Consider the following 27509-nt stretch of genomic DNA (forward strand, 5'->3'; position numbering starts at 1 on the left):
GTGCTGGCAACTCCAGGGCTCCCACGTGCCGGGTGCGGGGCTGTCCACAGTCCCCACCTCTCCTGGAGGCCCCAGAACTCGCATTTCATTTCACGGAAGAGGGGCACTGAGGCTGGGAGGAGGGTTGGGGGGGTCACGCAGCCAGGGGTGTGTCGGTGGGGTTCCCTCCCAGGCACTGTCCTAAGGAGCTTAGTGTCCAAGCTGTGCTGGGGGTGATTCCCGAAGCGACACCTCCAGAAGCTGCTCTAGCTCCCCATCCCTCTGCCTGCAGGACAGTGAGCGGCTCGACCGACACCCCTAGGGTCGCCGTGACTGACCAGGGCCTCAGCGAAACTACGGGGATGGCCACACGTGTCGCCGCGGCCCCTGGTGAGCGAGTGCTCTCTCAGACACCGAAGCACCTTGCACTCAGCAGGCCACTGCAGGGAGCCTGCAAGGGCTTGGGGTTTGCCTTTTTCTTTTGAAGGCTTGGACATCCCTCATCTGTCTCTTGGCACCTTTCCCACTTCCCCAGAATCCTCGAGGAGTAAAGATCACATCTGCGAATATCTTGGGCTCACACATTCTTGCTATTCTTTGGCCTATGATGAATTAGGAGCTCCTTTGTTCTCTGCCCATTAGCTTGCAGGCCATTCCTTCTGTTGTAGGGAAAAAAGCACCCACGAGTTGAGTTTCTGTACTGCTGTGACATCTGTCCATGTTCTAGAAACCTGCTGTTAGAAATGCATCTTAACATAGGGAGAGTATGCAGAGAAGGCGCATCTGAGCAGGAGCGCCTTCTGAAGAGCTTTCTACTCACGACTGAGACACCCCTCCCCACGCCAGGTTCACGCTGTGTGAATCTATGCTGGAATCTGATGCAGGATGTTCACCCGTGCCACAATATTGAAAAATTCAGGGGATTGGCTCAACTAGACCTGTCACATCATGCTGCTGCTACAAATTAAGGGAAAATATTAGGTGACAGGAGTGGGTACCCTAAGCAGCAGAGGGCTTCTAGACCTTACTTTTCCCCCTTTCTGCTCTTCTGTGTTTTACACAATTGATGTTTTAAATTTCCATTTGTGAAGTCAAGATATCGAGGAGGAATGCAGTCCCAGTCACCCCAGGGGACACTGTTCCTCACTGCCACCTGAGGATGTTAGCGTGGGGTGTGTTCTAGCTCTTTCAGTACCTTTGCCTCTTCTTTGCCCCCACCAGCTGTTTCCTTAACAGAAGAGTCTTTGAGTGAATTTTGGCTCAAGGCTGAAGACACAAAGGCCTGGCCGCTCTCAGCAAGTCAGAAACACTGCTTGGGTGCCTCCTTCTGCCACGGCACTTCTCTCGGGTAGGCTTGATGCTCTCTTGTCCTGGGGTGGGAGCTTCTAGGTTACAAGAGAGGGGCTGTACCCCTTGGGCAGTGGTTTTCAACCCAGGGCACATGGGAACCAGCTGAGAAGTTTTTAAAAACTCATGGGTTCACTTATACAGGGAGTTTAAGAAAGGGATTATAAGCGGAAAGGAGAGAAAATGAGTGGGAAAAATTAGAGAGGGTGACAAAACATGAGAGACTCCTAACTCTGGGAAACAAGGGGTAGTGGAAGGGGAGGAGGGCAGGGAAGATGGGGTGACTGGGTGACAGGCACTGAGGTGGGCACTTGACGGGATGAGCACTGGGTTTTATATTATATGTTGGCAAATTCGAAATCCAATAAAAATATACATATAAAAAATTAAAAAAATAAAATTAAAAACAAAACAAACAAACAAACAAACCCATGCCTTGGATCCCTACGACTAAGTGACAGGAATCTCTGAGGTGGAGCTGGGGCAGGAGTCAAGACAGAGCAGGGTCTGAAGGGGCCAGGACTTCCAGGCACCACAAAGGGCCCTAGAGCCCAGGCACGTTTGGCTTGAACAACAATAACCACAACCAGCCTTTATTTAGCACTTGCTGTGTGTCGGGCAGTCCTCACAACCACCCTAAGAGGTGGGTGCCATCCCTCTAAACGTGGGCAAACAGGTTTGGAGTGTAGGAAACCTGCCCAGACTGCAGAGAGAAAGTGGCACAGATGGAATTCCCACCCAGCCAAGGCAGCACCTTTCATTTGGGGAGAGGAATGTGTTCCTGAGGGCGCTCTTTCTCCACTCTAGGAGAAGCATAAAGGAGGTATCTTCAGGCACCTGCAGGCACTGGGGACTTCCTGTCTCCCGGTGATAAATGGAGAGGCAGCTCTGAAAGCAGCTGAATCCGTTCTAACCTCACAGCCACCATTGTTTTGTGGAGACCCAGGGAACTCCACCTTGGCCTCCCTCCTTCCCCAAAGAGAAGGATTTGGGGGTTTGGTACCTGAAAGGGAGACCAGTCTAGGTGATTTCTTTAAGAGACCTGGGAGGAGGGTTGTCCTATTCCTAGGTGGGGAGCTATGCATGGGTACCAGGGCTGGGCACAGACTGCACCAGGGCAGTGCGCCCTGGCCTAGAGCAAGGGGATACGGGAGGTCTCCCACAGGCGCCGGGCCAGCTCGCTGGCCTGCTGCACTAGCACATCCGTGGGGATGACAGACAGGTGGAGGGCCAGCAGCTCGTGGCACTTGACAGCCTCAGCGGGGTGGCCCTTGCTATAGTAGCGAAGGAGCTTCCTGGAAAAAGAGGGGGGGCGGGGCAGGATTCAGGAACGCAGTCAGAGCAGCCCAGCACCTGGCCAGCAAAGCCCTCCCACCCCTTGTGGACCTAACTGCACGAGGCTCAGCCCTGGGCTGAATGGTCCACCCCTCTGGGCTCCCACTCCACATGGAGTCTGGCAGTGTCCAGGCTGAGGGATGCCACAGAGCCAGCAGGGAAGCCTGAGGGCCCCACCACACATACTGACAGATGCTGCCAAGAGTGAGGCAACCAGAGATGGGCAGAAACCCAGGTGTGTTCCCCACGCACCCCTCTCTCACTGAACACGGGGCTGGGCAGGAAGGAGCTTCCACTGAGGGCTTCTTGGGAGGCATTCCCAAAGGAGGAGCTGCTCCCCTATGGGGGACAGGCACTTAGCTGGGCACCCACTGTTCCCAGCAGCCTTGTGCATCAGGGTCACCTGTAGTAGTCTCCTCCCAGCACGCCGATGGAGGCCGAGTCATCTGAGAGGACAGGCACCTCTATTATCTGGAGTTTGTACCCCTGAGGAAGAGGAAGACAGTCTTAAATGGGGAGGTGATGGTATGGTGGAAAGAATACGAGCAGGAGTCAGACACCAAGTTCAAGCCTGGCTCAGCCCCGCCTGGTGAATGCTCGCTGCTTGAACCTCTTTTTACTTCGTTCTCTCATCTCTGAAGTGGGAATAACAGTAAGCTCCCAGTGAACACTGGAGGTGACGCATATAAAGTTCTGCGTGTCCTGCCTGGTACACATGTGGTAGCTCACATCTATCAGTGCACGGACCTAGACCAGTGACAAGTACAAGCTCGGGAGGGCTGCCGGGAGGGTGACTCTGGGAGGTTTCATGCAGGGTCTCCAAGGGCTAGGCATTGTCAAAAGGCCCAAGTCTTTGCTTTGAAAGCCATTGAAATACCCAGGGTACAAAAAGGAGGAGAATGGAATTAAGATTTGCAGGGCAGTCCCCTGTTTCGGGCTCAGTCATGTGGGTTCCTCTCCACACTCTCATGGGCACTCTGGGGCCCGTCCTGCAGACAAGGAGGTGCACTCAGTGTGCTGAGTGGCTGCCCAAGACAGCACAGGTGCCAGCCTTCACAGCTGGCTCTGCCCCCACAGCCCTCCATTGGTCTATCACTCCATCAGGGCCAGTCACGCACACAAGGCCCTGTCACCACCCAGAAGCTCAGGTAAAGGTTGTACACACATCCTGGGCATGGAGTGCAGACGGGAGCCTGCAGGCCAGGAGACCTGAGCCTGGGGTCTGGCCTCATCATTTATGACCCCAGTGGCCATGGCCAAGGCATCTGATGTCAAGGCATCAGTGTTTCTATCTATACAATGGGGCCAGTGATACCCGCCCTAACCACGGCACAGGCTGGGAGGCTGGGAGAGAGCCCGTAAGCACCTGCACTCTGGAAGATGCTGGCTATCGCCCTCAGGGCAGAGTGAAGGCGGGTTGCTGCCAGGAGCAGGAGAGGGCAGGGCCTGGTGGGCGCCGGCAGGAACTTGAGGGGCAGAAGCAACGCAGAGAGCCGGAACACTGACTTAGTGACAAGTGAGGAGAAAACAGAGAAACAGGAAAAGGAAGAGAGGGAGAGAGAGAAACAGCCAGTGAGCTCCCACGACCTATGCTTACACTGTAGTATGAGGTCTAGAGACAAGAACCGGGCCAGGAGGCCATACTGTCATCTTCACCTTGGAAGGCTGCCTAACTGCTTTGAACATCAGTTTATCTGCCTCTACAATGGGAACGACAGCGTGCCATGCTCCCTAAGTGCGGATGATGACATGGAAGCACACACGAGCGGCCTTTCTCATGGGGCCTGTGTCCATCTGCTCGTGGGTGACCTGGGCGCTGCCTTGGATGACAGCACGAGTTTTCAGAGAGCTGCTGGAAGAGTCACAAAGCAGACACGACAGTGGGACCTCTGATGTCTGGGGCCCAATGGCCACGCTTCCCTGTCAGCTCCGCCAGGGACGAGAAGAGGTGAAGAGACAGAAGACTGAACACAGCGCAGAAGGGAGGGACCTCGGAGCGAGCAGACAGGAAAGCACTTCGGGACTGTCCTGCTCCAGGACCTGGCCATACCCACCATCTCGTTCTCGAACCACAGGAAGTAGGAGAAGCAGAAGTCCCCCTCCCGGAACAGCAGCGTGGTGTAGCCCTTCTGCAGGTATCTGCGTGCCAGCCGGATCAGAGACCAGACCTGGGGGCGGGGAGAGAGAGTGCTCGTGGCCTTCCTGGGCCTCACCAGGGCCTGCGGGGTTCGGCCCTCTCCCCACAGCAGGTCCCGGGCTCAGGCTCTCGCCTCTGGAAGAACAGCGCCCAGAGGAGGAGCTCCTGGAAAGGCCAGGGGCTGCTTCTGCTCACCCGTTTTCTTAGTGCCGGGGCATGGCCTGGATCAGAAGTGGGAGCTCAAAAAGAAATCATTATTGGATGGGTGGGCGGACTACCCTCCACCATTACCATGACAATAAAATATACGTAGAAACACCTCAAGTGACTTTTACTATGCACAGAAGCCATAAATTAGTAAACTTATCATTCAGCCCAGAAAATAGCCAAGGACACCATTAGTTAACACAAAGGGAGGTAAGTGTGTGGTCACCTGGAAACCCCTCCTGCTGTCCAGGGCCACCCACTCACCCAGTCCCCTCCAGGGCCAGGTGTCTCTGCCATAGGTTCTATGCCAGGGAGGTGCTGTCAAGTGTTTGGACACACAGAGTACCCTGAGCCAGGCCTGTCCTCTGCTCCAGGGGTAAAGTCCCAACTAGGGCTCACCAAGAGGTCCAACACAAACACAGTAACCAAGGGACAATGTGCCTTATATCCCCTGGGTGATAGTCTCTGGCCTAATCCAAGGACTTTCTGATGCTGCCTGTGACCTGCCCGAGGGAGGACAGGCAGAGACAGCCTGACTCCTCCATTTCCTGGGGCTGGAAAAGCTCAGGGGAAGGCATGCATGATTCACGGCAAGCCTGACTACAGCATAATGTCTAATTACATCTGCAAACAAATACATGGATTTGCTGTATTTTCAAGAAAGCAATTTGACAACATGTATCAATAACCTTAAAAACATTCCTCCCATTTGACTTAGTAATTCCATTTCTGGGAATCCATATTGAGAAAATAATCAGAGACGAGGACAAAGATGGATGCACAAAGGTGTGTCCTGCAGAATTATTTATGACCCCGAGAGCCTGGAAACAATCTAACTGTTCAACATTGGGGAAATGGCTAAGGAAATTATGTTACATCCACATGATGGACTATTGTGGACTTGTTAAGAATCCTGTTTATAAAGAATTAATGACATGAGGAAATGCATCAGATAGAGAGTGAAAAAGTGGGTAAACACAACTGCATCTACGGAATGATCTGTGATAATGACCAACGGCAACAAACTACACAGAAAAATGCAAGGAAATGCAGTCAGAGAACCCCAACAACCTCCAGAAAGATGGCTGGAGAGGCTGATACCAGGGAATGCTACATGAATTCCGTCTATCTTTGTGCCACATATCATGCTAAGTATTTAACAAATGGCATCTGAGGTGTCTGTAATCATTGCCACTCGAGAACGTCAATGGTATCACTAGCCTCCTTTACAGATAAGCACATGGCCACTCAGACTAAGTACAGCCCCAGGCCACATGGCCAGGAAAAGACAGGGCTGGACTGCCTTCTGTCACTCTCTTGATTTTAACCATTAGTGTATACTTTATCGAGACAAATCTAAGTCTATGCTATACCACCTACGACACATACTAATATATAAACATGCACATACTAGTTTGCCATGAGTCCATTAAAGAGAATACAAGAACCCTCAGACAATGATTCTTTAGTACAAACCACGTGGTGTTAAATCCTATATTCAAACTGATTGACCTGGGGTCTCTTCTTTCCATTTGAGTTAATTCAACAAATACTTCCTGGGACTTATTTATGTCAGGCACAACGTTAGGTCCTGGCTAGTTCTCCCTCTGACCTTACCGCCCAGACGAGCTCATTCAGGTACATTAGAATATACCCAGGAAGGCCCCGTGTGGCCCTGGGTGCCAGGACCCTAGAGAGAGAGGACCAGCTGCTATCCTTAGGAGCCTGTGGGCCAGCTGGGTGCAGACGCTGACAGAAGAGTACAGTAAGGGTTAAGGCAGGTGTGCTCCAGGCTTCACAGAGGTCCCAAGGCTGGGAGGCATCAGCCTCCTGGACAGGGGTCAGGCTGGCAGGCCTCATCTGACGGGGGAGAGGGGGTAAAGGGTACCCGGGCCAGGTGATGGTTACCTTGGTTCTGACGAAGGCGGCCAGAGGGCCCCTGCCCAACTCTGATGAAATCCTCTTACTGCTGCTGAGGGAAGGGGCCACCATCTGGCCAGTCGTACGGTCCACGTAGATAAAATGCACCAAGCCTGGGAAGTCTTCTAGGTAGGTGAAGATTGAGTTAAGGTGCTCAAAAAGCCAGGGACCAGGGAGGGTGCTACTCCAGCCTCCACCTAGGCTTCCGGCATGGCTCAGCAGCAGAGTCCAGAGGCCAGGCCTGCCATATACCCCCTTCTCCCCACAGCTGCCATGTCAGCCCCCACCAAGGATCCCTGTCTTCCGGGAGCATTTCACCTCTGAACCCTCCAACCCTGTGAAATGCTACGATGCACATACAGCGGATCCCTTAACACTAGCCCATCTAACCCGGGGATTCTCGACCCAACAGGAATAGTGTATGCTCATACTTTATCATTTTCATGAGGGAGGAGTTGAAATCACATACACGGTGAGGCTGGCGTAGAGCAGAGCTACCTAGCTAATGCATGAGCCTGGCTGACTGCCTAACCCACACCCCTCGGCGTGGTTTTATTCATGTCTCCACACTTCACCTTGTGAAGCTGGATGGTTCCTACTAGACAGGGAAGAGCCAACAAACATGGCAGGGTGGTGGCTGGTGGCTGAAGAGGGCCTCTGTCATCCCTTTCACATGCATTCTGAGGTCTTACTATAGGAAAAGCTGCTTTATGTGAAGTTCTAGGAGAAATCAGTATTTGATAAACCTAGTATTCCATAATAAAAGGGCCAAATAGGTCTTGGACAAGGTTTTTTAAACAGGGATAAGCATATTTGGTGCAGGCCTTCTCAGAGCCTTCGTGTTCCACTGCGTACTGTAACTTCTAAGGAGGGCATGGCCTGCCTACCTACCTGACCCCAGGACCCCTGTCCGTCCTGGAACACCTGCTACCACTTTGCTGGCTGGACGTCAACATCAACAATTGCCAAAGCTTTTATGATGTAACCATGAGACAGCAGGGATTTGTGAAATTTCCGTCTTGGAGCCTTCCTACAGACAAGCCACCCATGACGATATTTCCTATTCTCCTTTGGAGTAAAGGAGCTGAGGCAGTGGAGTACACCCGCCCTTTCCCAGAAGTCCTACCGAGCAGGCAGGTGAGGGGGTGTGAGGGGCTCGGCGTGAGGATATGACACCATGGTGACGTTCCTCCTACTCTTCACCAACAAGAATTCCCTCCAGTCCATCAGCTTTTCTCTGCCGAGGAAGCGGGGAGGCAGGCTGTGGTGCGGTGCCCACCCCCGCGGTGCCCCCCCCCCCCCGCCACTCTAGCTCCCCAGGGCCCCACCCGCACTTACTGCATGGTGGCCTGGACCTGGTGCTGCAGCTGCTGGGGCAGGTGCGGGCCCCCCCGGCCGGGAGCCGTGGTCAGGAAGCTGAGCCGGTAGATGGCACAAAGCTGCCGCTTCACCTTCGCACACGCCTGGAGCAGCCTGGTGCCCAGAGAGGGGAGCATGACCGCAGGAAGGGCCCGGAGGGTGGGCCATCCGCATGCGAGCGGAGGACACACACTCAGGGCCGCACTCATCCCATGGGCGCCCCTGTTCCAGACCAGTGACAGACGCAGCTGCTGAAGCACACCCTTGTCCTCAGAGGGACAGGAAGGAGCCCGTCCCCCCACTGGTTTCCCCCAATGTGGTCGAAGCTCCTGGAATCTCACCCCATCCCATGGTTTATGCAGAAATGAGGGGAGGTGTACCCTTCAGGGCTGAAGCTGGGTGGGAACTTGGCCTCTGCTCCACCTGCAGCCCTTCTACCTCCCAGTCTCCCTCCAGCATCTGCGGCCCGGATGGACTCCTCTCTCTGGGAAGCCCCTCCTTCCTGAGCATCCTCCTCTCCCTCTTGGCCTGGAGGAAACTGCCCCTCTGTCCAGATGACTCTCCCCATCCTCAGAGCTGACCACTCACTCCCAGGACGATCCAGGTTCGCTTCTGGAGAAAGCCTTGCTCTTGAACTCCAGCCAGGTGCTCTGTAGGATGAGGGACAGGGTGGCTTCCTGACGATGGCCCCACGGTGACGTCCAGGGGAGCCCCTTGTGACGTTGGGCTCTAAGAGGGGACCCACACCCTCCGACTGCTTCAATATTTAGGCTCAACACACAGTCGAAAGCTGGCTTTCTGGCAGCTTTCTGGGGTACCCCCCCCAGTTCCCTGCATCTCACCATACCCACCATTCTCTTCACTCAGCAGGCATCCCTTTCAAGAGCAGTTTCCATGCAGCAAGCACTGGGCTCACTGCCTTGCTGGACTAATGCTGTCAGAGGGACATCCCAAAGAGGTGCGGCCATGGGGTAGGCACTGGGGTGCTAAGGTGGGGCCCTGGCAAGCTCCTTAAAGGGGGACCTTGCATTCTACCCCCAGTGTTCACTGTGGTGGCCTGGCGCACCATGAGACGCTGGGAGCACTCCTCAGAGCAGCATCTAGGTCTGAGTCTGAGCTTCACTCACTTGCTCAGTCTCCTCCAATCCTTCTCCTCATTTTCAGATGCACATGTATGGCAGCCACAGTGAATCCTGGGTCCTCAGACAGACCCAAACACGACCAGCTGCTTCCCCTGGGTGATCTACCCCTCCCAAACTCCTTCCAGGCTCCCCAGAGACTATGTGTTTCTACTGTTTATGCCTCACCAGGCTTCATCTCTGACCTGGACTCTGGGCCCCTGAGGTGGGGTGTTGGCTGTGTCCTGCACTTGTGTGTGAGCTGCCAGACTGTGAGGGGTGCCGGGCCCCGGCCGCTGGCCCTCACTGAGTAATCTGAGCCCTGGTTTCCTCACATAAAATACAGGAATTAGAATTCATATCCTGCCAAACTCCCACCAAAATGCTCTGAAAATACTGAGTTTCTGTTATCATTTCATGATGAGGGTCACAGGCCTACGGTGGGGCAGCAGCAGGAACCAGAGCTTCGGCCCCTCACCTAGCATGGACAGAACAGACCCCCCCTCCACCCGGCCCTGCCTCCTCTCCTGGAGGCTGGCATATTCGGAAATCAGATCTTACCTGAATCTCTTGCCCCCCACGATTCTTGACAAACTTGTCCATCCTCTGACGCAGGTCCCCCATGAGGGGGTGGGAGCGCAGGGTGTTCCCGGCCTCCTGCCCCTCCTTCAGCTTCTTCTCCAGGAGAGAAAACCCCTCCAGCAGCTGGTATAGAACAAGGGCCAGGGGGGTGCTGGGGCCCTAGGGGAAGAAGTACAGGGCAGGAAGAACAGGGGTACCTTGTGGGAAGGTGTCAGGGCTGGGGCATGGCTGAGGTTGATGGGGGTTGCTCCCACCTTGGTCAGGAGCACCATGTTGATGCCTGGCCACAGGGGCAGGCAGTACACAGTGTGGGGCACCATGGGGCAGTGGTTCTCTTTCACGTTGGCATCCAGGAAAATCCTTCTGGGGCGGGAAGCGACTGGGGAGTGAGGGACCAGTGTCTGGAGGCTGTCTTCAGTGATCTGTGGAGAAGAGCTGCCGCTGGGAGGGCTGGGGTGGGGGAGCTGCTGGGCCTCTGCCTCATGTGCCCACCCACGGTTGCCCATTCATGGTCTCCCTGTGAACCAAGGGGGTAGACACTTTAGCTCCAAGAAAATCCAGTTCTTAAATCCCTGCGCTGTTGTGATGGCCCTGCTGTTCGTCTCATCTCTTGAGCCCTTCCACCTGGAGTCAGGACTGGATGGCAAGCAGGGCCCACGGAGAACAGAACTGGGGAAGGTGGTAGAAAAGAGGATAAAGGGGCAGGAAAGGTCAGGGCTGGGGGAAGCTCCCTCCCAGGCCTTCACTGAGACCAAAGCATTCCAATAACAGGGTCATTCTACACAACCTCACAGCATCCGGACAGCAGGTCCCATGGGGAAAACTGAGGTGTAGAAGGACTAAATGAGCAAGACTCCAGCCTTAGTAAATAAGAAAGGCTTTAGTGGGAAAAAGTAGAGAATTCAATCACCAGAGATGCCCCAAGACCTTGTCCATCCGGGAGGTGTCACAGTCTTAGTTGTAACAGCCAAAAGCTGGCAACAATGTACTAGTTGCTATGCAGATTTGCTAAATCAGTATTAGAGGCATGTGATGGACTCTTAAAGTCAGTGCAGAATAAATGGAAAAATGCTTAAGGAAATGTAATGAAGTACGTTAGGATTCAAATTTGGTAAAAGGAAAAATATATACACCATATGTGTCAGTACACACACACACACACACACACACACGTATATGTACCTATATGTATATAAAATCAGAGGGAAGACCAGAAGGAAACACCCAAAGATCTTAATAGTACATCTGAGGGAAGGACTGAGCATTATTTTTATTCCTTTTCCATACTTTTATACTTCCCAGTTTTTCTACAGCAAATATGTTTATTTCCTCATTTGAAAAAATCATTAAAAATCAAAGTGGATGTTTAGTCCCAACAATAGTGAGGAGGGTGAGATCTCTCAGGAGATGAGGCCACCCTTCGTCCACCACCTGCCTGGCCCTGGCCCCTGGCATGAGCTCTGTCCTCATGCTGACCAGCCCTGAGGTGACAGGAGGAGGGCCAGCCTCGTGCAGAGTCCTGGGGAGGAGACACCTCAGAGCCCCCTGTGCTCAGGGGGCCTTCCCTTTCCTGGGAGAAACTCACCTGGACCTGAGGAGCATCAGTTGGGGGGGTGCCTTCATCCAGCCAGACGGTGCTACCTACAGGACACAAAAAATAAGGTAACATAGATAATGAAAACGTGAGTAACAGCCCAGTGGCATGTCAGAATGGGGGGGGAGGGGCAGAGGACCTGGCAGGTACAAGGGCACCAAGTGGGGGCTGGAGCAGTACTGCCCTGCTCATCTCATCTGACCCCAGGCCAGCAGTGCAGGGTGCACTGTACAGTCTCATAGCTAAAGCGGCCTGGGGAAGAGTTGCTCCCCCCAGGGCCCGCTGTTGGGTGCAGGCTCCTGAGGATGGCAGGGGGGAGGTGAGGCATGTTCTCCTCAGCCCCCTGAGCCCCCTCCTTGATTCCACCCTCTCACTCCATCAGGTTTCTCCCTGTCTACCACAGGGCCTCTTCCCCAAGAGGCAGCACACTTATTCAATCAGCAAACTTTTACTGAGCACCTACTATGCCCAGAATTGAGCACATCTCTTTTCCCAGCAGAGCTCACAAAAGCTTACTGAACCCACTACGTATTTGAAATATTACATGTTTGTAATAATACTCTTCTCCCTTATATTTCATTGCAAATAACTACCATTTATAATCATATTTCTCTTGGGAAGCCTGTTTCTACGTTTTGAACACCTGATTTACAAATGAATGAGTACAACTTCAAGCCTTTTGTAAGCGGTGAGTTCCAGGCACTGAAATGGCATTATTTACAGCTCGGAGGCATAAAAACTAACCATGGAGAAAGAGGCCAGGAGGAGGACTGTGATGAATGAGGGAAGGGAGTAGTAAGAAGAAAAAGGAGCCTTGGTGATCACCCCAGAGTGGTGTTTTTTGATGTGTTCTGGGCTCCTGGAGAGCTTACAGACTCGAGGGTAGCTACAGAACCCAGCCCTGGAGAGATGTGCAAGCCCACAGGAGTTGGTGCACAATCTCAGAGGTCCCTGGTTCCAGGTTCCTGGTAGCCCATCCAAAGACTTAAAGTTAAGAACATCTAACCTGCTGGTTTTCAACTGTGGCTGCACATGAGAGCTTTTAAAAATCTGGAAGCTAGGCCACGTCCCAGACCAATTAAGTTTGAATCTCTGGCACAGGCAAGCCCAGCTTCAGTGGTTTTTAAAGATCCCTAGGTGAGAACATGGGGGAGGGCTGGCAAGGCTGAGAACCACTATCTAACCTACATCTGTGCAGTGCTGGTTCCTACTCTGAGGCTCACAAGCCACACGGGGCAAGTTTCTAGAAGTATTCACATCTGGGTCCCAGCCCTCGGGCTACAGCTTAACCGGTTTGGCTGAAGTGGCCTGGGTGATTCTAATGTGCAGCCAGGGTTGAGAACCAGTGGTTTAAGGACACCACAGAGCAAATTCATTTCAAAACTTAGTCCCCAGAGGGTGCCTGGGTGGCTTAGTGGTTGAGCATTTGCTTTTGGCTCAGGTTGTGGTCCTGGGGTCCTGGGATTGAGTCCTGCATCGGGCTCCCCGCAGGGAACCTGCTTCTCTATCTGCCTGTGTCTCTTCCCCTCTTTCTGTCTCTCATGAATGAACAAATTTTAAAAATCTTAAAAAAAAAAACCTAAACTAAAAACAAAACTCAGTCCCTGAGAAATGTCTTCCGAAACCCTGGCCTTCTTCTATTAGGTCACACAAACGATACAATCATTCCTTCTTCCCAAGAACTTCAAAGAGGCTACAACAGGACAGATTTTGGCTTTTTTCTCGGCAATCTTATCTATTGTTTTGTTAGCAACATTTTGAATATTTTGTATCTCTTTTTATTGTTCACTCACCCACATAATCTGGAAAAACAGGTATATAAATTGAATATTTGTATTCAATTATACTTGAAAGTCATTATATACTTGAAAACAAACTATTATTACTTAATTTTAGTTTCTCATTGATTACCCCCCAAAAAACAGAGAATACACCTAGGGGAGATGAATTTTTAAATGAAATCAGCTTGTTACACAGCTTTAGGTCTCATTTGAGTGGCTGCACTTTCATTCACACTGGAGCTGGCAGGGTGGGCAGAAGGGGACCTGCAGGCGGCATCCTGTGCTCTAGGAATCTGGGTGTCTGTGCCTGGGCCTCCTCCTGTTCCTGCCCAGGCCTCACCTGAACTCTGCTCCCCAGGAGAAGGAGCTGGTGTGAAGTACTCCTCAGGGAGGGAGAAGCTGTCAGTCTCCTAGGAGGGAGAAGAGGGCACCTTGAGCTGAGGGCCGGGAGAGCCTCTCCTAATGGGCTCAACCTTGGGCTCCTCTCCCCTCCACATGGTGGGCACAGAGCACACACAGTTGTTCCGGAACTCCTCCTGGGCTGGGCTGTGGAACCAGGGCTCCAGGTCTGCTGCACAGGGATGCTCTGGCTGGACCGGGGCTTCCGTGGAGAAGGCTGCCATGGGCAAGGGAGACCCAGTTAGAGCTCCTCTGAATGGCTCCTCCATTCCATCCCTTCTCCCCACGGAGGAGCCCTATAACCCCTGTGCCTCCCACTGCCACCATGCAGCCCTGGATGGGCATCCTCACTTTCCACAGATGTTTCCATTCCAGGTGGCCTAGTCTTTCTCAAGAACCACCAAAATTCCCCAAATTCCAACACACTGGCAACCAAACCACCACCAATAATGGGGCCAATGTTGGCAATGGTAGTGGCTAGCACCTACAAGCACCCCAGGCATTGGTTGTGCCCTAGTTAAACTGTGCCCTTTACTCCTCCAAACAACCTTTATCCCATTGCACAGATAAGGGAATCAAGGCTTAGAGAGGTAAGTACTCTGAAAATCTGTACTTTTCACTGATTAAATCTCATGCATTCTAGAATCTGTTACACCTGAAAACAACGGGAAGTCTAGGCCAACCACATGCCCAGAACTGTGATGCAGAAATACAGCCTCCCCAGCAACCTGCCAGACTGGGTTTCAGAGCTGCCCATGGAGCCGGCCCCAGACCTGAGGGTCATCATCGTCCACTGTGCTCTCACTGGGGTAGAGATCCTGGACCAGGAGAATGAGGGCGAGGAGGTCGGCTGGGCGCAGGGGGCTGGCATTGTGGCTGCAGAGAGAATGTACAGCTGTCAGCACCCAGGGTAGGCAGGCTGAGGGAATCTGGAGCATCGCCCCTGCTCTCGGAATTTATGAACGTGTCGGCTAGCTTCATCCTTCTTGGAGAAAGGCAAGGTACAAATAAAATTAACTAGTTCATTAATTTTTAAAATAAAACTTGGCGTGTGAAAGAAAAAAAAAATCTGGACCAATGTGAAAGCACTGGGGACCAGTGGGGAAGTTCTAAGATTCAGATTTGGAGGCAGTGTTCCAGGAAGACCTAATTCAGAGAAGAGAATGAGCAGAGAGTGTCAAGAACTGAAGAGTTAAGTAAGTTGCTTAACTCTTTATCATAGGGAACACAGCAGAGCATCATAGGGAAGAGATGGGTCCCGAAGGTCTTCTTGGCTGGGGAGGTGGTGCTTTCCAGGCAGAGGGAATAAGGGGTAGGAGTCTGGGCCACCCCGCCTGCCAGGACCAGAGCTCACCTGGAGTAGAAGGCCAGCAGCTTGGAGTGCACGAGCAGGAAGGCGTGCAGGGCCTCCTCGCCGGCCCTCTCGGGGCTGGAGTTGACTGCCTGGATGACGTGCCGCTCCAGGGCTTCTATGCACAGCTCACAGAGCTGTGGGTGAATCAGCCGCTCCACAGCCTGGCGGGCAGGGAAAGGAAGCCAGGTCACCTGCCACCCTCCCCTGTGCCAGGTCCTGGGTGGGTGCTGGGTATATTCGCTTGGTTCATGCTGAATGGATGCTATTTGCCAGTCACTTGGGAAGGGCAGCCTTCCTGGGGCTTATGATCTGGTCACTAGACTTTACTGGGTGAGACAGACAATATGCAAAAAGCTGCCAACTCTAATAAGTGCTGTGTAGGAAACACCTGGTACGGAACAGCGCCTGCTTGGGTAGGGTGTCCAAGGAAAATGTCCTTGAGGAAGTGACCTCTAAACTGATATCTAAAGAACAGGAAATCCTGTCAGAGAGAGTGGAGGGGGAGAATGCTGCAGGCCGAGAAAAGAGCATATGCAAAGGCCCTGAGATGGGAAGAGAGTTTGGAGCAGTGCTTTCCAACTGATATATAAGGCAAGCCCTATGCATAACTTAAAATTTGCTAATAACTACATTTAAAAAGTAAAAAGAAATAGGTGAAGTTAATTTTAATAATTTATTTACTCAATATATCTAAAATCTTATCACCTTAACATATATTATAAAAGCATTATCAATGGAATGTTTGACACTCCTTTTCTGTACTAAGTCATCAAAATCCAGTATATATTCTACATGGACGATGTAACTCAATTTGGACAAACTATATTTCAAATGTTCAATAGCCAAATGTAGCTAAATATCCGAACTGGACAGAATTAATGTCAAGTACTCCTGAAATGCAAAGAAGTCCTGGGTGGCCAGTACACAATGAGCAAGGGCTGAGGGACATGAGATGAGGGTGGGGTGAGTCCTGCAGCAGCAGCTTATTATACAGGGCCTGGTAGGTTCTGGATTTTATTCTAACTGCATTAGGCCATCTCTTACAAGAAGCTTTTCCAGATGTCTCAGAAAGAGCTGACCATGCCATCCTTTGTGCCATTGTAGATGTGGATGGGAAACCCAATGTGGCAGCGCCCAGGATGCTTTATTGTATTTTCAGGTGTATTTGTATGGCTGATTTCCTCTCAAGGGCATGGATTGTGTCTTTACTCATCTCTGTTCCCAGGGCCTGGCACACCTCTTAGCATACAGTAGGTACTATACATTTATCAGAGGAGTGAGTGGGGCGTGAAAATGAATCCTTCAGATCTATTTTCCAGTTCACTTATTCTCTTTCTAGTTATGTCTCATCTACTATTTAACCCATCCCTTGAGGTTTTTAACAATTATGTTTTTATTTCTAAAATATCTACATGAGTTCTCCTCTAGTTTTTACATGTTTAAATATTTCAAAGTTATTTTATATTCTGTACCTAATAATTCCAGTATATCAAGCTCCCTGGGATCTAAATCTATTGCTGACTGATTTTCCTCTCACTTGTGGTGGCTCATGTCCTTGTGCATCTGTTAATTGTGAGCTCATATTTATTTGCTCTGGACCTGTCCTCTAAAGCAGTAGCATTCAAAGTGCAGTTCCTGGACCAGCATACCAGCTTCACCAGCAAAGTTGTCAGAAATGCAAATTTTAGGGTGTCTGGGTGGCTCAGTCAGTTGGGCTGCTGCCTTCGGCTCAGGTCATGATCCCAGGGTCCTGGGATTTGAGCCACGCATCAGGTTCCCTCTTCAGTGGGGAGGCTGCTTCTCCCTCTTCCCCTGGCTTGTGCTCTCTCTTAAATAAAATCTTTTAAAAAAGATCCTCATACCACCCTACTATGAGAAAAGTGAGGCCTGGCAACCTTTACCTAACAAGACTAGATGATTCGGATGTACAGTAAGGGTGAGAACCACCACTCTGGAGAAAATCTGTGTTTGTCTACACAGGGAGCCAGGGAGTGGTAGGTCTGGGCTTGATGCAAGGAGTCTCAGGCTCAGCTCCCCTCACAGCTGAGGACCAAAGTTAGTGTTCTGGTTACAACCAGATGTTGTAATGGTGTGTTATCACCATCTGCACTCAGGCAATCTTGCCTTCAGTGTTGCTTAGTTTTCCCTACTTTTCCACACTAGTTTCAGCTCAATATAATTTTGGGGCGGGGAGGTCAGAATTGAGGGTTATCTTCAGAATTTCTATAATTTACTGTGAGCCCAAAATTGCACTAAAAAGCCTATTTTACCTAGGATCTCACTGTTTTATCATAGGGAACACAGCAGAGCATCTAACCCACCGGGTGGCCACAAAGGGCAACCTTTGAAATGCAACAGTTTGGTGGTCTGCCTATGACAAGGCACTCACAAATAGGGATGTGCGAGTCAAAACATGGCCCAAAAGTTCCCGAGCCCTCCGACCTGACTCTCCTGGGGCCTGAGCACTCCCACACCCTGCAGTCACCTCCACAGCGAAGCACTGCTCCTGCTCCCGCAGGCGGCCATAGGTCCACAGCAGGCTCTGGAAATGCTCCCACACTTGGACACGTTGCTCCAGGTCTGGGGGACGCAGCCTGGGGGCAGAGTAAAGAAGACCCTGAGAAAGCTGCTTGTCCCCACCTTCAACCACAGGAGCATAGCTCTCTTTGGGGCTGGGCGAGCTCCTGTGACGTGGGCAAAGGAGCGGCAGAGGCCGCCAAGCACGGAAGGGCCAGGCTGTACAATGGACGTGGAGCGGGATGCTTGAACAGACCATTTCACTTCTCCGGCTGCCCCTGCCCCCCAAGACCTACAATATGAAGCCAGGTAGAAAGACCCAGGAAGGAGCCAGGGACAGGGAGTAGGTGAACAGCTTCAGAGAGGCCAGGCACACATAGCACGGCCTCAAGAAGGTGCTTAGCATAGGACTCAGAGGGGACCACAGGAGGACTTACTCCTTCCGGATGAGCTGGCCATCCACGGTGACCAGCCCAAAGTGGACCTCAAACAGGTACTTGAGCACGCACAGCTTCTGCCGCAGGTCCCCCTCACCCTCACTGCGGTCTCCATTAATGGCAATGAACAGGCATTCTCCAAACTGTAAGCAGAGGGGGTGGGTGTCAGCTAGCCCCAGGGACCCTGCACCGGTCCTGATCCTCGGGGATGGCGAGGGGAGGCTTAGAGCCCCAGGGGTTCAGGGAAGGCGTGGCTTTTGCCTTCTAAAGGAGTCTAAAATTTGAGGTAAGGGAGAGGTGTGTGGACAGCCCATGGAGCATAGGGAAGAGGGACATGGGCTTGGGCTACACACTCACCAGGTGAAGAACATACAGAGAGCTGCCGTTTTCTGTGGAGAAGCAGGTGTACGTATCTGAGAGCTTCTCCAGCATAGTCATGGAGGAGATGATGACTGGAGCCAGGAGGGTGCTGAGCTGGTCCTCCAGGGCAGGAAGCTGCAGGATGGGAAGGAAAGAATGCTGCTCAGACTGCCAGACCCCAGCGACAGAGGAATGGACAGGACCCAGGCCTCCCCAGCAAGGGTCTTCACAGTTTTAGACCTGCCTGGAAGGCACCACGGTCCTGACAGAGAAGAGGGCAAGAGGACACTGCCCCCTACACCATGGGTGGCAGTTAGAAAAGGCTGGGAAGGCTCAGCCAGATTTCTGTGCCCTTCCATCTCTGAATCTAGAAAGAAACAGTAAGGACTGAGGTCACCTCTCCACACTGGAATGTCTGGGGGGCATTTAATGGAGAATAGACGAACTCTAAGGAAGTTCTCTATGTGTCCCAAAGTCCATGCTTTTTGTTGGAGTTAAGTCTACTTTGGGGGAACATGTCCTAAAAAAAATGAGCAGGGATAGGGCAAAGACCCACACACAATGATGTTCACTACAGTATAATTTACAGCAGCAAGCAACTGTAAAAAACAGAAATGCCCAGCACCCAGTGCTCACCTAAATGATGGAAGGATATATAGCCATCTAAAATATTGGAGTGTTTTGATGACATGGGAAATTTCTCTGATACTATGTTAAAAAACAAGTTGTGAATGGTCTGTATTTAAAAATGCATAAAAGGGATCCCTGGGTGGCGCAGCGGTTTGGCGCCTGCCTTAGGCCCAGGGCACGATCCTGGAGACCCGGGATCGAATCCCACATCGGGCTCCCGGTGCATGGAGCCTGCTTCTCCCTCTGCCTGTGTCTCTGCCCACCCCCCCTCTCTGTGACTATCATAAAATAAATAAAAATTTAAAAAAAAATGCATAAAAAAATAAAGTATTGAAAAAAAAAAACATTAAGAAAGTCAATGCTACGCTGTTAGTTATTCCTTCTGGCAGAGAGAGTATGAGGGACCATCCCTCCTTGTTATGCTTCTGGACTGTCCTGATCTCCCTAACAAGCCAACCTTCCCTTGTACAAGCTCTTCTTCCAACTGTTCTCTCTGCCCCCCAAAATAAGGAACACAACAAATAAAACCAAGAGAAACTGGACAAATCTATTGAAAAATCTGGGAATACAACTGGCATAAAGCCAGCAGAATGGTCGCCACTCAAACCTGCCTCACTGCAAGGGGAAGACAGGGGATAGCTGACGTTCCCCATGTCACCTTGGGAGTCTTGACTGAAATACAGAGAAAGCCAAATCCTGAGCTTGTGAAATCTGGAAGGAGAGGAGGAAGACCCTGCCTTGAAAAGAAAAACAGGCAGCCTGCTGGAGCAATGGCAGCATTTACCACAGGAACTCCATCAGCAGCACAGTAGTGCGAATTTCCTTCCAACCTTCTCGGTGCTCAGCAACTGACTGGCAACCGAGCTGGGTCCTGCTGCTCCGGGGTCTGCTTGGCAAGCTTTAGCAGTGGTTCCTGTGCCCCACCTGGGTCTCAGCTCTGCTGGCCTCTCTCCTGTGTTTATGGGCACCTGGGTCACCGTGTATCATCCCTTCCCAGCCCTAAGTTCTGCGAGAGCAGGCTCCTGTTGCTATTTCACTGATTCACCCCCGGAAGGCTGGTACACAGTATGTTCTCAATTAACATGCGTTGAATGAATATCCCTCCACATAGGCAAACATTTGTTGAATTATTCATGCACCACAATTTTCTTGAGCTGTCATGAATGAATTAGGTTAACAGAAAGTCACTTAAAAAAATCTAGATTGTGTACAGCAGCTCCATTTTTAAAGTAGTTGCTTTTTCTGCAGGTAGCAAGAATTTTTTTTAAAAGGCTAGGGAAGATGAAAATATTTGGCGTAGATGGAGTGTAAAGGAATAACTATTACTTGGAATTATAAAGTGGTACATTATCTCTGAATGGCTTTTGAATCAATGTTTCTATTTATAGGAAATTATCCTAAGGAAATAATGGGATGTGGGATCAAATTCAAGCATAAATGTTCCCTACAGCAATAGTTTTAGCAAACTAGAAGCAATATACACGTCTAGTATGGGAAACACGGTCAGATAAATGATACATTTATTTGTACACTGGAATATAATGCTTCCATTAAGATTTATGCTTTTGAGAATATTTAACAAAAAGGAATACTGTTTTGATATAATGGCAAGTGGGAAAAACAGGAAATAAAACTGTAAATGTGGTATGATCCCAACTATGCATAAAAGATAAAGACCCAAAGGAAATATGTAGAAGAGCTAATGGCTCTGGTACTAGAATTATGGGTCATTTAAAAACGATTTCTCTGTATTTCCAAATTTCCTACAATTAATTCATGTTATTTATAGACTCAGAAAAAAAAGAAAAGTTAGGTACATAAAAAATAAAATTTTGAAGGCATTTTTTTCTTTTTCTTTACATTAGTCATTTAGGAACTGAAAAATCAGGAATTTTTTTCTTTACAAGATTTTTAATAATGTGGAAGATAAACACTATCACATAACTTGCTTCTTTTGTTTTATTCATTCATTCACCTATATATTAAGTGACTTTATGCCAATATTATGGCAGGTTCTGGAGATACAGAGGTCTGCTGATAGTTTGCTTCTTCAATTGACCTAATTAAAATAGTTTAAGAATGAAAATATGTAAAAATTCTTTAAAAAACTGTAAGTATCAGGGCGCCTGGGTGGCTCAGTTGGTTAAGCATCAGACTCTTGATTTTGGCTCAGGTTGTGATCTCAGGGTCCTGGGATCAAGCCCCGCATCTAGCTCAACACTCAGTTGGGGAGTCTGAGATTCTTTCTGTCTCCCTCTACCCACTCATACTTTCTCTCTCTATAATAAATAATGTTTTAAAAATGTATGTATTGACTGCTAAAAATAAAAGAGCCTAAGAGACAGACTTGTTTTTTAGCTTAAATAAAACCACTAAAATGTCATGATCTCTGATATCTTTATTCCTAAAGTCTGTGACAAGAATATTGGTGATGTTGAGGTGGATTAACCTGCTGAAGCGGAACTGGCTCAGCTGGTGATTAAGCCCAGCAGAGCGAGAAGGGGACTGGCAGGCCACCAGTCTGTGCTGCTGCAGAAATGTGAGAACTCTCTCTGCTGCTTTCCCTGCAAAAATTTTTAATCCAAAATTCATCTGGAAAAAATGTCCAAAATACAATACTCCTTTAAAATGTAGAATAGAAATTACAAGTGAAAATTACAACTATCTCTGAGCTGAAATATTTCAAAGCTACCCTGGACATCTACATACAAAACATAAATTTTAATCCATAGTTTACATCATAAATAAAAATTCAAAATGGATCATTAGATCTAATATAAAAGCTACAAAGATAAAACTTCCAGAAGACAATACAGGGAAAACTCTGTGATCTTGTGTTGGGCAAAGATTTCTCAGATATGACACCAAAAGTGTGATTCCCTAAAAGCAAAACATGGATTCACAGGAGTTATCAAAATGAAAAACTTCCGCTTTTCACAAAATACAGGTTAATGGATGTGAAGATAAAACACAGACTGGAAGAAAATATTCGCAAAACACTTACCTAATAAAGGACTTGCTCCAAACTACATATGTAACACTCTCAAAACTCAGGAAGAACAATAAGAAATAACCTACCCAATAAAAAGATGGGTGAAATTTGAACTGACTGCAATTAAAAAAGATAGAGGGCAAATAAGCTCGTGAAATGATGTCAAAATCATCAGCCAATAGGACATGAAAATTAAGGCAACGAGATTCCGAGAGACACCTGTTAGAACGGCTAAAATTAAAAAGACCACAGCCCAAGTGTTAGGGAGGGAACGGAAGAAGTGGAATTCTCATACACGAGTAGCGGGCTATCATATGATACAACCCTTCTGGCAAAATCTGGCCGTTTCTCACAAAGTTTAACATATACCTACACGATCCAGCCATTCTACCCCAGGTATTTATTCAAGAAAAGTGAAAGGCGATGTCCACATAAAGACCTGAGAGTGAATGTTCACACTTGCTTTATTCGGAAGAGTCAAACGCTGAACACAGTTACCACCAACAGGTACACGGATACACAGTGGTGTGCCTACACAACAGACTGCCTCCCCTCAGCAACGAGAAGGAATAACTACTGATACGTGCTATAACATGGATAAATCTCAAAATTATGCTGCGAGAAAGAAGCCAGACCAAAACCAAACCCAAACCTTGTGTATATAATGTGTGATTTCGTTTACATAAAAGCCTAAGAAATACAAACTCCTCTGTTATGATAGAAAGCAGATTGGTAGCTGCTCAGATTGGGGGAGGTGAGGGAGGGGTCACAGGTTTTGGGACAAAAATATGTTTATTTTATTGACTGTGACAGAATCACAGGTGTGTGTGTCAAATTGTACCCTTTGAGAATGTTCAGTGTACAGTATGTCAGTACATAGCCGTTTAAAAAATTGATGTGTTAAGCTTATGCTAAACTTCTCAGGTAAAGAAATTAGGAACACCAAACGTCCCTGTTGTGTGATTAAAATTATACCTCCTTCTCCTGCTCTCATTTAGCCTGATGAGCCCTGGTGGAGTAGGGGTGAGGTCACTAAGTTGAGAGCATCAAGGGGCCAACCTCAGAGGACGAGCAGCTGGGTGTGCAGGACTCTGGGCCACAGGCACCACCGTCTCAGTTCCTCGGGGTGGGCGGGCAGATTCTCCCACTTCCTGCTAGTTCTGTGCTCTTCCCTCCCTACCCTGCACTCACCTCTTCGTCCTCATTCTCCGACTGCCCAAACTTCAGCCGCAGACTTGCCTCAAACTCCTCATCTGTCCAATAGAAGAGGACCTCTGCACCTTCTGTGGCCACCAAGACGCACTTCATCTGGCAAGAAGAAGCAAGGCCAAGGTCACCTCCCAGCCCCTTCACCCATAAGCTCAGCCTGCCCCTGCAATCACCTACTGAGCCCTCACTGGGCACCAGGCACCACGACAGGGGCCTTCCTGCTGTTATTCTGTCATACCCTCCCAGGCCCCTGAGGAGGCAGGAATCTTGAGTTACTCCCACTTCCTGGTGCAAGACTTATTACAGCTTGGAGTAGCAGAGCCACTGGGATCTAAATCCGGGCCTAAGGCTGGGGCTCTTGCTTCCACGTCTTCCAGTACTTCTCACCAGAGTGTCAGGCTCTTCATGGGCCTACCTGCACCAAATAGACAGAAGGACCCCGCTCCTGATCTGGACATGGAATCAACTGCACAGGAGAGGCAGCGAGTATCGTGCGTGGCTCAGGGTGGTCAGCACCTGGTCTAGAATGGAGGGAGGCCAAGGCACCTCCCACTGGGCACTTCAGAAATGTGTTCCTCCTTGAGGAAAAGACAGCTCCAGGAGACAAGTTCCAACCCACCCCCCCAGTGGTGGGTTCACTGTGACGGAGCTCCTTCTGCTCCCAAGCTCCTTCTGCTCTAGGTGGAAACAGAGGCTGCCTAACCTTGTCCACAGTTCACTCACATCTGTTTAGCTGCGGCTTCCTCCGCTGCATCCACCAGGACCGTGGCCCTCCCAAATCACTTTCCCCACCACCCACACCTTCTGTGCTACATGTTTTAATGCCTGATTATACAAAATGTGTTTCATTATTCATCAATGGGGAGACTCTTAATCCAGAGCTTCCCACACCGTGCCTTTCACTCCTGGTGTGCAGCAAAACATTGATCCTCTCAACTCCTGGGGCAGCCCGCCCAAGCCAGGGGAGGCCAGGGTTCTCAGGCCAGCTACTTGCAGCTGAGAAAACCCCAGGCAGGGGCTTCACATCTTCTGCCCCTCAGTGTGCCACACAGATGAGATCACGTTGTACGTGTGCTGAGACGTGACGATGACCAGAAAACTCTGCTCTGCCCCCCTGAGTGGATGTCCAGTTTCAATAGGATCATTGTATCTTGAGGTCTCAGTTTCAGTTATCCTCTTCAGGATACCTGATAGGTCCAGCCAACTTAGTGGCACTTAGTGAATTCCTCCCAAATCTCCAGTTGGTTTATCAACTCTAATTAGTTCATAGCACCTAGCCTCAGGGTGGTTCCTTCACAGTGGAAAAGAATGCAGCCTATTCCCATGGAATTGCTAAACAGAAGGCAGAGACTGGGAGAACAACGGAGTGTGAAGTCAAGGTTGCTGGCTGAGGGCAGGTGGACCAGGAAGAGGTGGCTCTGGGACACCCAGGTGAGTGTGACAAAGCCGGGGAGGAAGAGAGGGGGGCTACAGGGGCCAGCCTGATGGGGAAGGAGTGTGTGTGCTGGGCAATGGTGGGCTACAGAATGGAGGCTGTGGTCAGCAGCAGCACCCCCTGGAGGCTGGGAAGGGTGTGAGGAGTGACATGCTGGGCACAGGTGGGTGAGGTTAAGGATCCTGGTGGGAGGTAATTAGGGCCCACTTCTTGGCGGAGGCCAGGAGAGGAAGGGGCCGATTTAAGAGATGTAGCTTAGAGTCCTAGGTCTTGGTGAGGGCCTGGATGCAGGGAAGGAGAAAATAGGCAAGGTGACATCAGGAGGCAGAGCTGCGGCAGGGGTTGGGGAGGACAGGGCTCTGCAGAGCCAGGGAAGGCTCAGTCCACTGCCTGCCTCTTGCCCTGCCCGTGTACCACTCATTCCCCCAGAACAGCCCCGGAGTGGGTGGCGCATGCCTGGGTTCTGCCCCCAGGCCAGGCAGGATCATCTACCTTGAGATGAACAGCAGAGCCTCCAGACAGCCAGTTTCAGAAAGGGCTGCAGTAGACAGATTCGATGACCAGCTCATGGAGAGCGGCACAGCAGCCAGGGTCCTGCAAATGCCTAAAACAGAGAGGTCATGAGGGCAAGCTGAGCCTCTCATCTCACTGCTGATCATCTCTGGGAGGACAAGCTGGCGAAGGACTCGGTGGTCAAACGTCTCTCTAGAACACACACCCCACAGCCAGGAGGCGCCTGCCTGGTGCCCTGTATCCCACCCACCCTGCCTTCCCACAACCCGCAACCCGCAACACACACCAGGCCAGCACAGTCCTTTGGACACAGCAGGGGCCCACAAGCATTAATTTCCACCTCCTGTTTCCTTCCGGGCACTCATTTTACCGTGGGTCACTCAGAACCATGGTGTGGTCAGCGACCTTGCCCTAAGGATCTTGCTAGGAGAGACTGGAAACGGCGCTGCACATCCCAGCCCCATAGGGAAGCCCTCCTGGGAGGAGGAGGTGAAATCCTGGGACCATGAAATACCCCAAACAAAAGGCGCGGGAGACCCACCCGGATCTAGTTTCGGCTTGGCCGAGGCACTTGGACCTGGGAGTCTCCAACCCCTGCCCTACCTCCTAGGGCTGCGGTGGAAGAATAGCCAGGCGGGAAGCAAACTCTGCTTTCTTACGTAGAAGTGGGCTTATTTTCCGTTCTTACTTCCCAGCTGCCCTTTGTCAAATAACAGGGCGAACCACGCCGGCTCCAGAATCATTTACATTTTGAGGATCCAAGGCAGGAACCACAGGAAGCTGTAACCCAATTAGGAAACCAAACGTAGTACGCAAGTAAGAGGCAAGAAAGGGTAGTTCGGGGCTCTGCATCTTTTGCAGCATGAGACCTGGTATCGCCCGCGGGACCAGCCCTGGTGGCCCGTTCCCAGGAAAGGGGAGATGCTTTTCCGCGGACGCCAGGCTCCACTGTTTGATTCCCAAAGGCCGCTGCCAAGCGCACCTCGCCCGCGTCCCTTTGCGCTTCCCCGCTCTCCCCTCCGTCCCGCTCCAAGCAGGCGGCGCCGGGCCCGCTGGGAAGGCCCAGCCCCGCGTCAGCGCCCCCCGCCCGCCCGCCCGCAGCCGCCGGGTCAGGCCGCTCCGCCCCGCACCCCACGAAGCTCACGGCGACCGGGCGGAGGGCCCGGCGGGGGGCGCCCGCCAACCCCGCGGCCGAGGAGGCTCAGGGTCCAGAGCAGCGGCGGGCCCCCGGCCGGGCGGGCGACGTGCAGCCGACGTGCAGCCGGGCGGGGCCGGCGCCCGCCTCCGGGAGGCCGCGGGGCTCGCGGGGGCGCCCGGGGGAGCTCGGCCGCCCACGGAGGGGCCGCGGGGGGCGGCGCGGACGGAGGGCGGGGACCGTACCTGCTCGCGCCCGGCCGTGCGGGCCCGCGGCGCGCTTCCGGGTGTGGTCACGTGAGCGCCCGCGTCCCCGCCCCGCCGGGGGAGGGGCTGGGAGCGGAGGCCGGTTCCGCGGGTTCGAGCCCGGCCCGCGCCCCACTGCCTTGAACCCCGGCGGCCCAGAAAGAAGAAATCATTCTCAGAGGGCCCGAGTTGGGATCGGAGCCCAGGCCGCCGGGCTCCCGCCCGCCCCTTCGCACCCTCCGGCTTTCCGAGCGAGGGTTCCCGCGCCCCGGGAGGAGACCGCCCGCGCGAGGGCCCGGTTGCCCCCGCAGCGCGACGCTGGAACTTCCTGATGAAAGCTCCCAATCCCTTTGGGCGGCCAGGGCACCTTAGGGGCTCGGCCTAGAACCCGTGTTTTCTTTCTTTTTTTTAAAATTTTTTATTTATTTTTGATAGTCACAGAGAGAGAGAAAGAGGGGGGGGGGGGCAGAGACACAGGCAGAGGGAGAAGCAGGCTCCATGCACCGAGAGCCCGACGTGGGATTCGATCCCGGGTCTCCAGGATCGCGCCCTGGGCCAAAGGCAGGCGCCAAACCGCTGCGCCACCCAGGGATCCCGAACCCGTGTTTTCCATATAAATGGTGTACCCCGAGCGGCTGAAGTGAGGGTTGCTGATGAAGATCCTGGAAGGGAGCAAATCCCCTCCCGACCCCCCCCCCCCCGCCCCGTGCCTCGGGGCTCCCTGGGGGCGCTGGGCGCAGCCCGGTGGGGGGGTGGGGGGGTCGCGGCCAGGCCCAGCAGTCGGGAGAACCGGCCGGGAGCTGCAGCCTGCACTGCGGGCCCCCGAGCGGGCTCCACCGCGCCCCGCCGCTGCTCCCGCCTCCCCGCTCGCCTCAGCGCCGCACCTCGCAGCGGCCCATCCCGGCTCGCACGTGCTGCAGGCGA

The 27509-nt window shown here is 51.7% G+C and overlaps 1 protein-coding gene across 7 annotated transcripts; it reads right to left on the reverse strand.

The window, feature by feature from the left end:
• Positions 1-1892: 1892 nt before the first annotated feature.
• HPS1 (HPS1 biogenesis of lysosomal organelles complex 3 subunit 1) lies at positions 1893-26652 on the reverse strand. Of its 7 annotated transcripts, XM_038578484.1 has the most exons (22): positions 26586-26652; positions 25809-25985; positions 25185-25296; positions 23240-23356; positions 18424-18561; positions 18067-18209; positions 17598-17706; positions 15113-15273; positions 14532-14634; positions 13877-13975; positions 13700-13769; positions 11570-11625; positions 10239-10406; positions 9964-10143; positions 8873-8934; positions 8264-8398; positions 8097-8162; positions 6914-7058; positions 4716-4829; positions 4028-4166; positions 3065-3147; positions 2485-2621 (listed from the first exon to the last, which is right to left on the reverse strand). In XM_038578484.1, the coding sequence occupies exons 4-21, from the start codon at positions 23354-23356 to the stop codon at positions 3104-3106; spliced, it is 2049 nt and encodes a 682-aa protein (XP_038434412.1). In that variant the 5' UTR covers positions 25185-25296; positions 25809-25985; positions 26586-26652; the 3' UTR covers positions 2485-2621; positions 3065-3103. The 7 variants fall into 7 exon arrangements, 6 of the variants coding, with proteins under 6 accessions (XP_038434409.1, XP_038434410.1, XP_038434413.1 ...); XM_038578481.1 differs by lacking the exon at positions 4028-4166 and having other exon boundaries at positions 1893-2621; XM_038578482.1 differs by lacking the exons at positions 4028-4166; positions 26586-26652 and adding an exon at positions 26336-26358 and having other exon boundaries at positions 2177-2621.
• Positions 26653-27509: the final 857 nt, after the last annotated feature.

This window comes from Canis lupus, chromosome 28, assembly GCF_011100685.1.
Source record: "Canis lupus familiaris isolate Mischka breed German Shepherd chromosome 28, alternate assembly UU_Cfam_GSD_1.0, whole genome shotgun sequence".
NCBI lineage: Eukaryota > Metazoa > Chordata > Mammalia > Carnivora > Canidae > Canis > Canis lupus.

Coding starts and splice junctions, on each gene's coding strand:
- HPS1 (XM_038578481.1), bottom strand. CDS start 23,356: ATGAAGTGCGTCTTGGTGGCCACAGAAGGTGCAGAGGTCCTCTTCTAT. Junction 18,562..23,239: donor CGGAGAATGAGGACGAAGAG/GTGAGTGCAGGG, acceptor CCCATCCTGCAG/CTTCCTGCCCTGGAGGACCA. Junction 8,935..9,963: donor GTGGGGGGCAAGAGATTCAG/GTAAGATCTGAT, acceptor CTCATCCTACAG/AGCACCTGGCTGGAGTTCAA.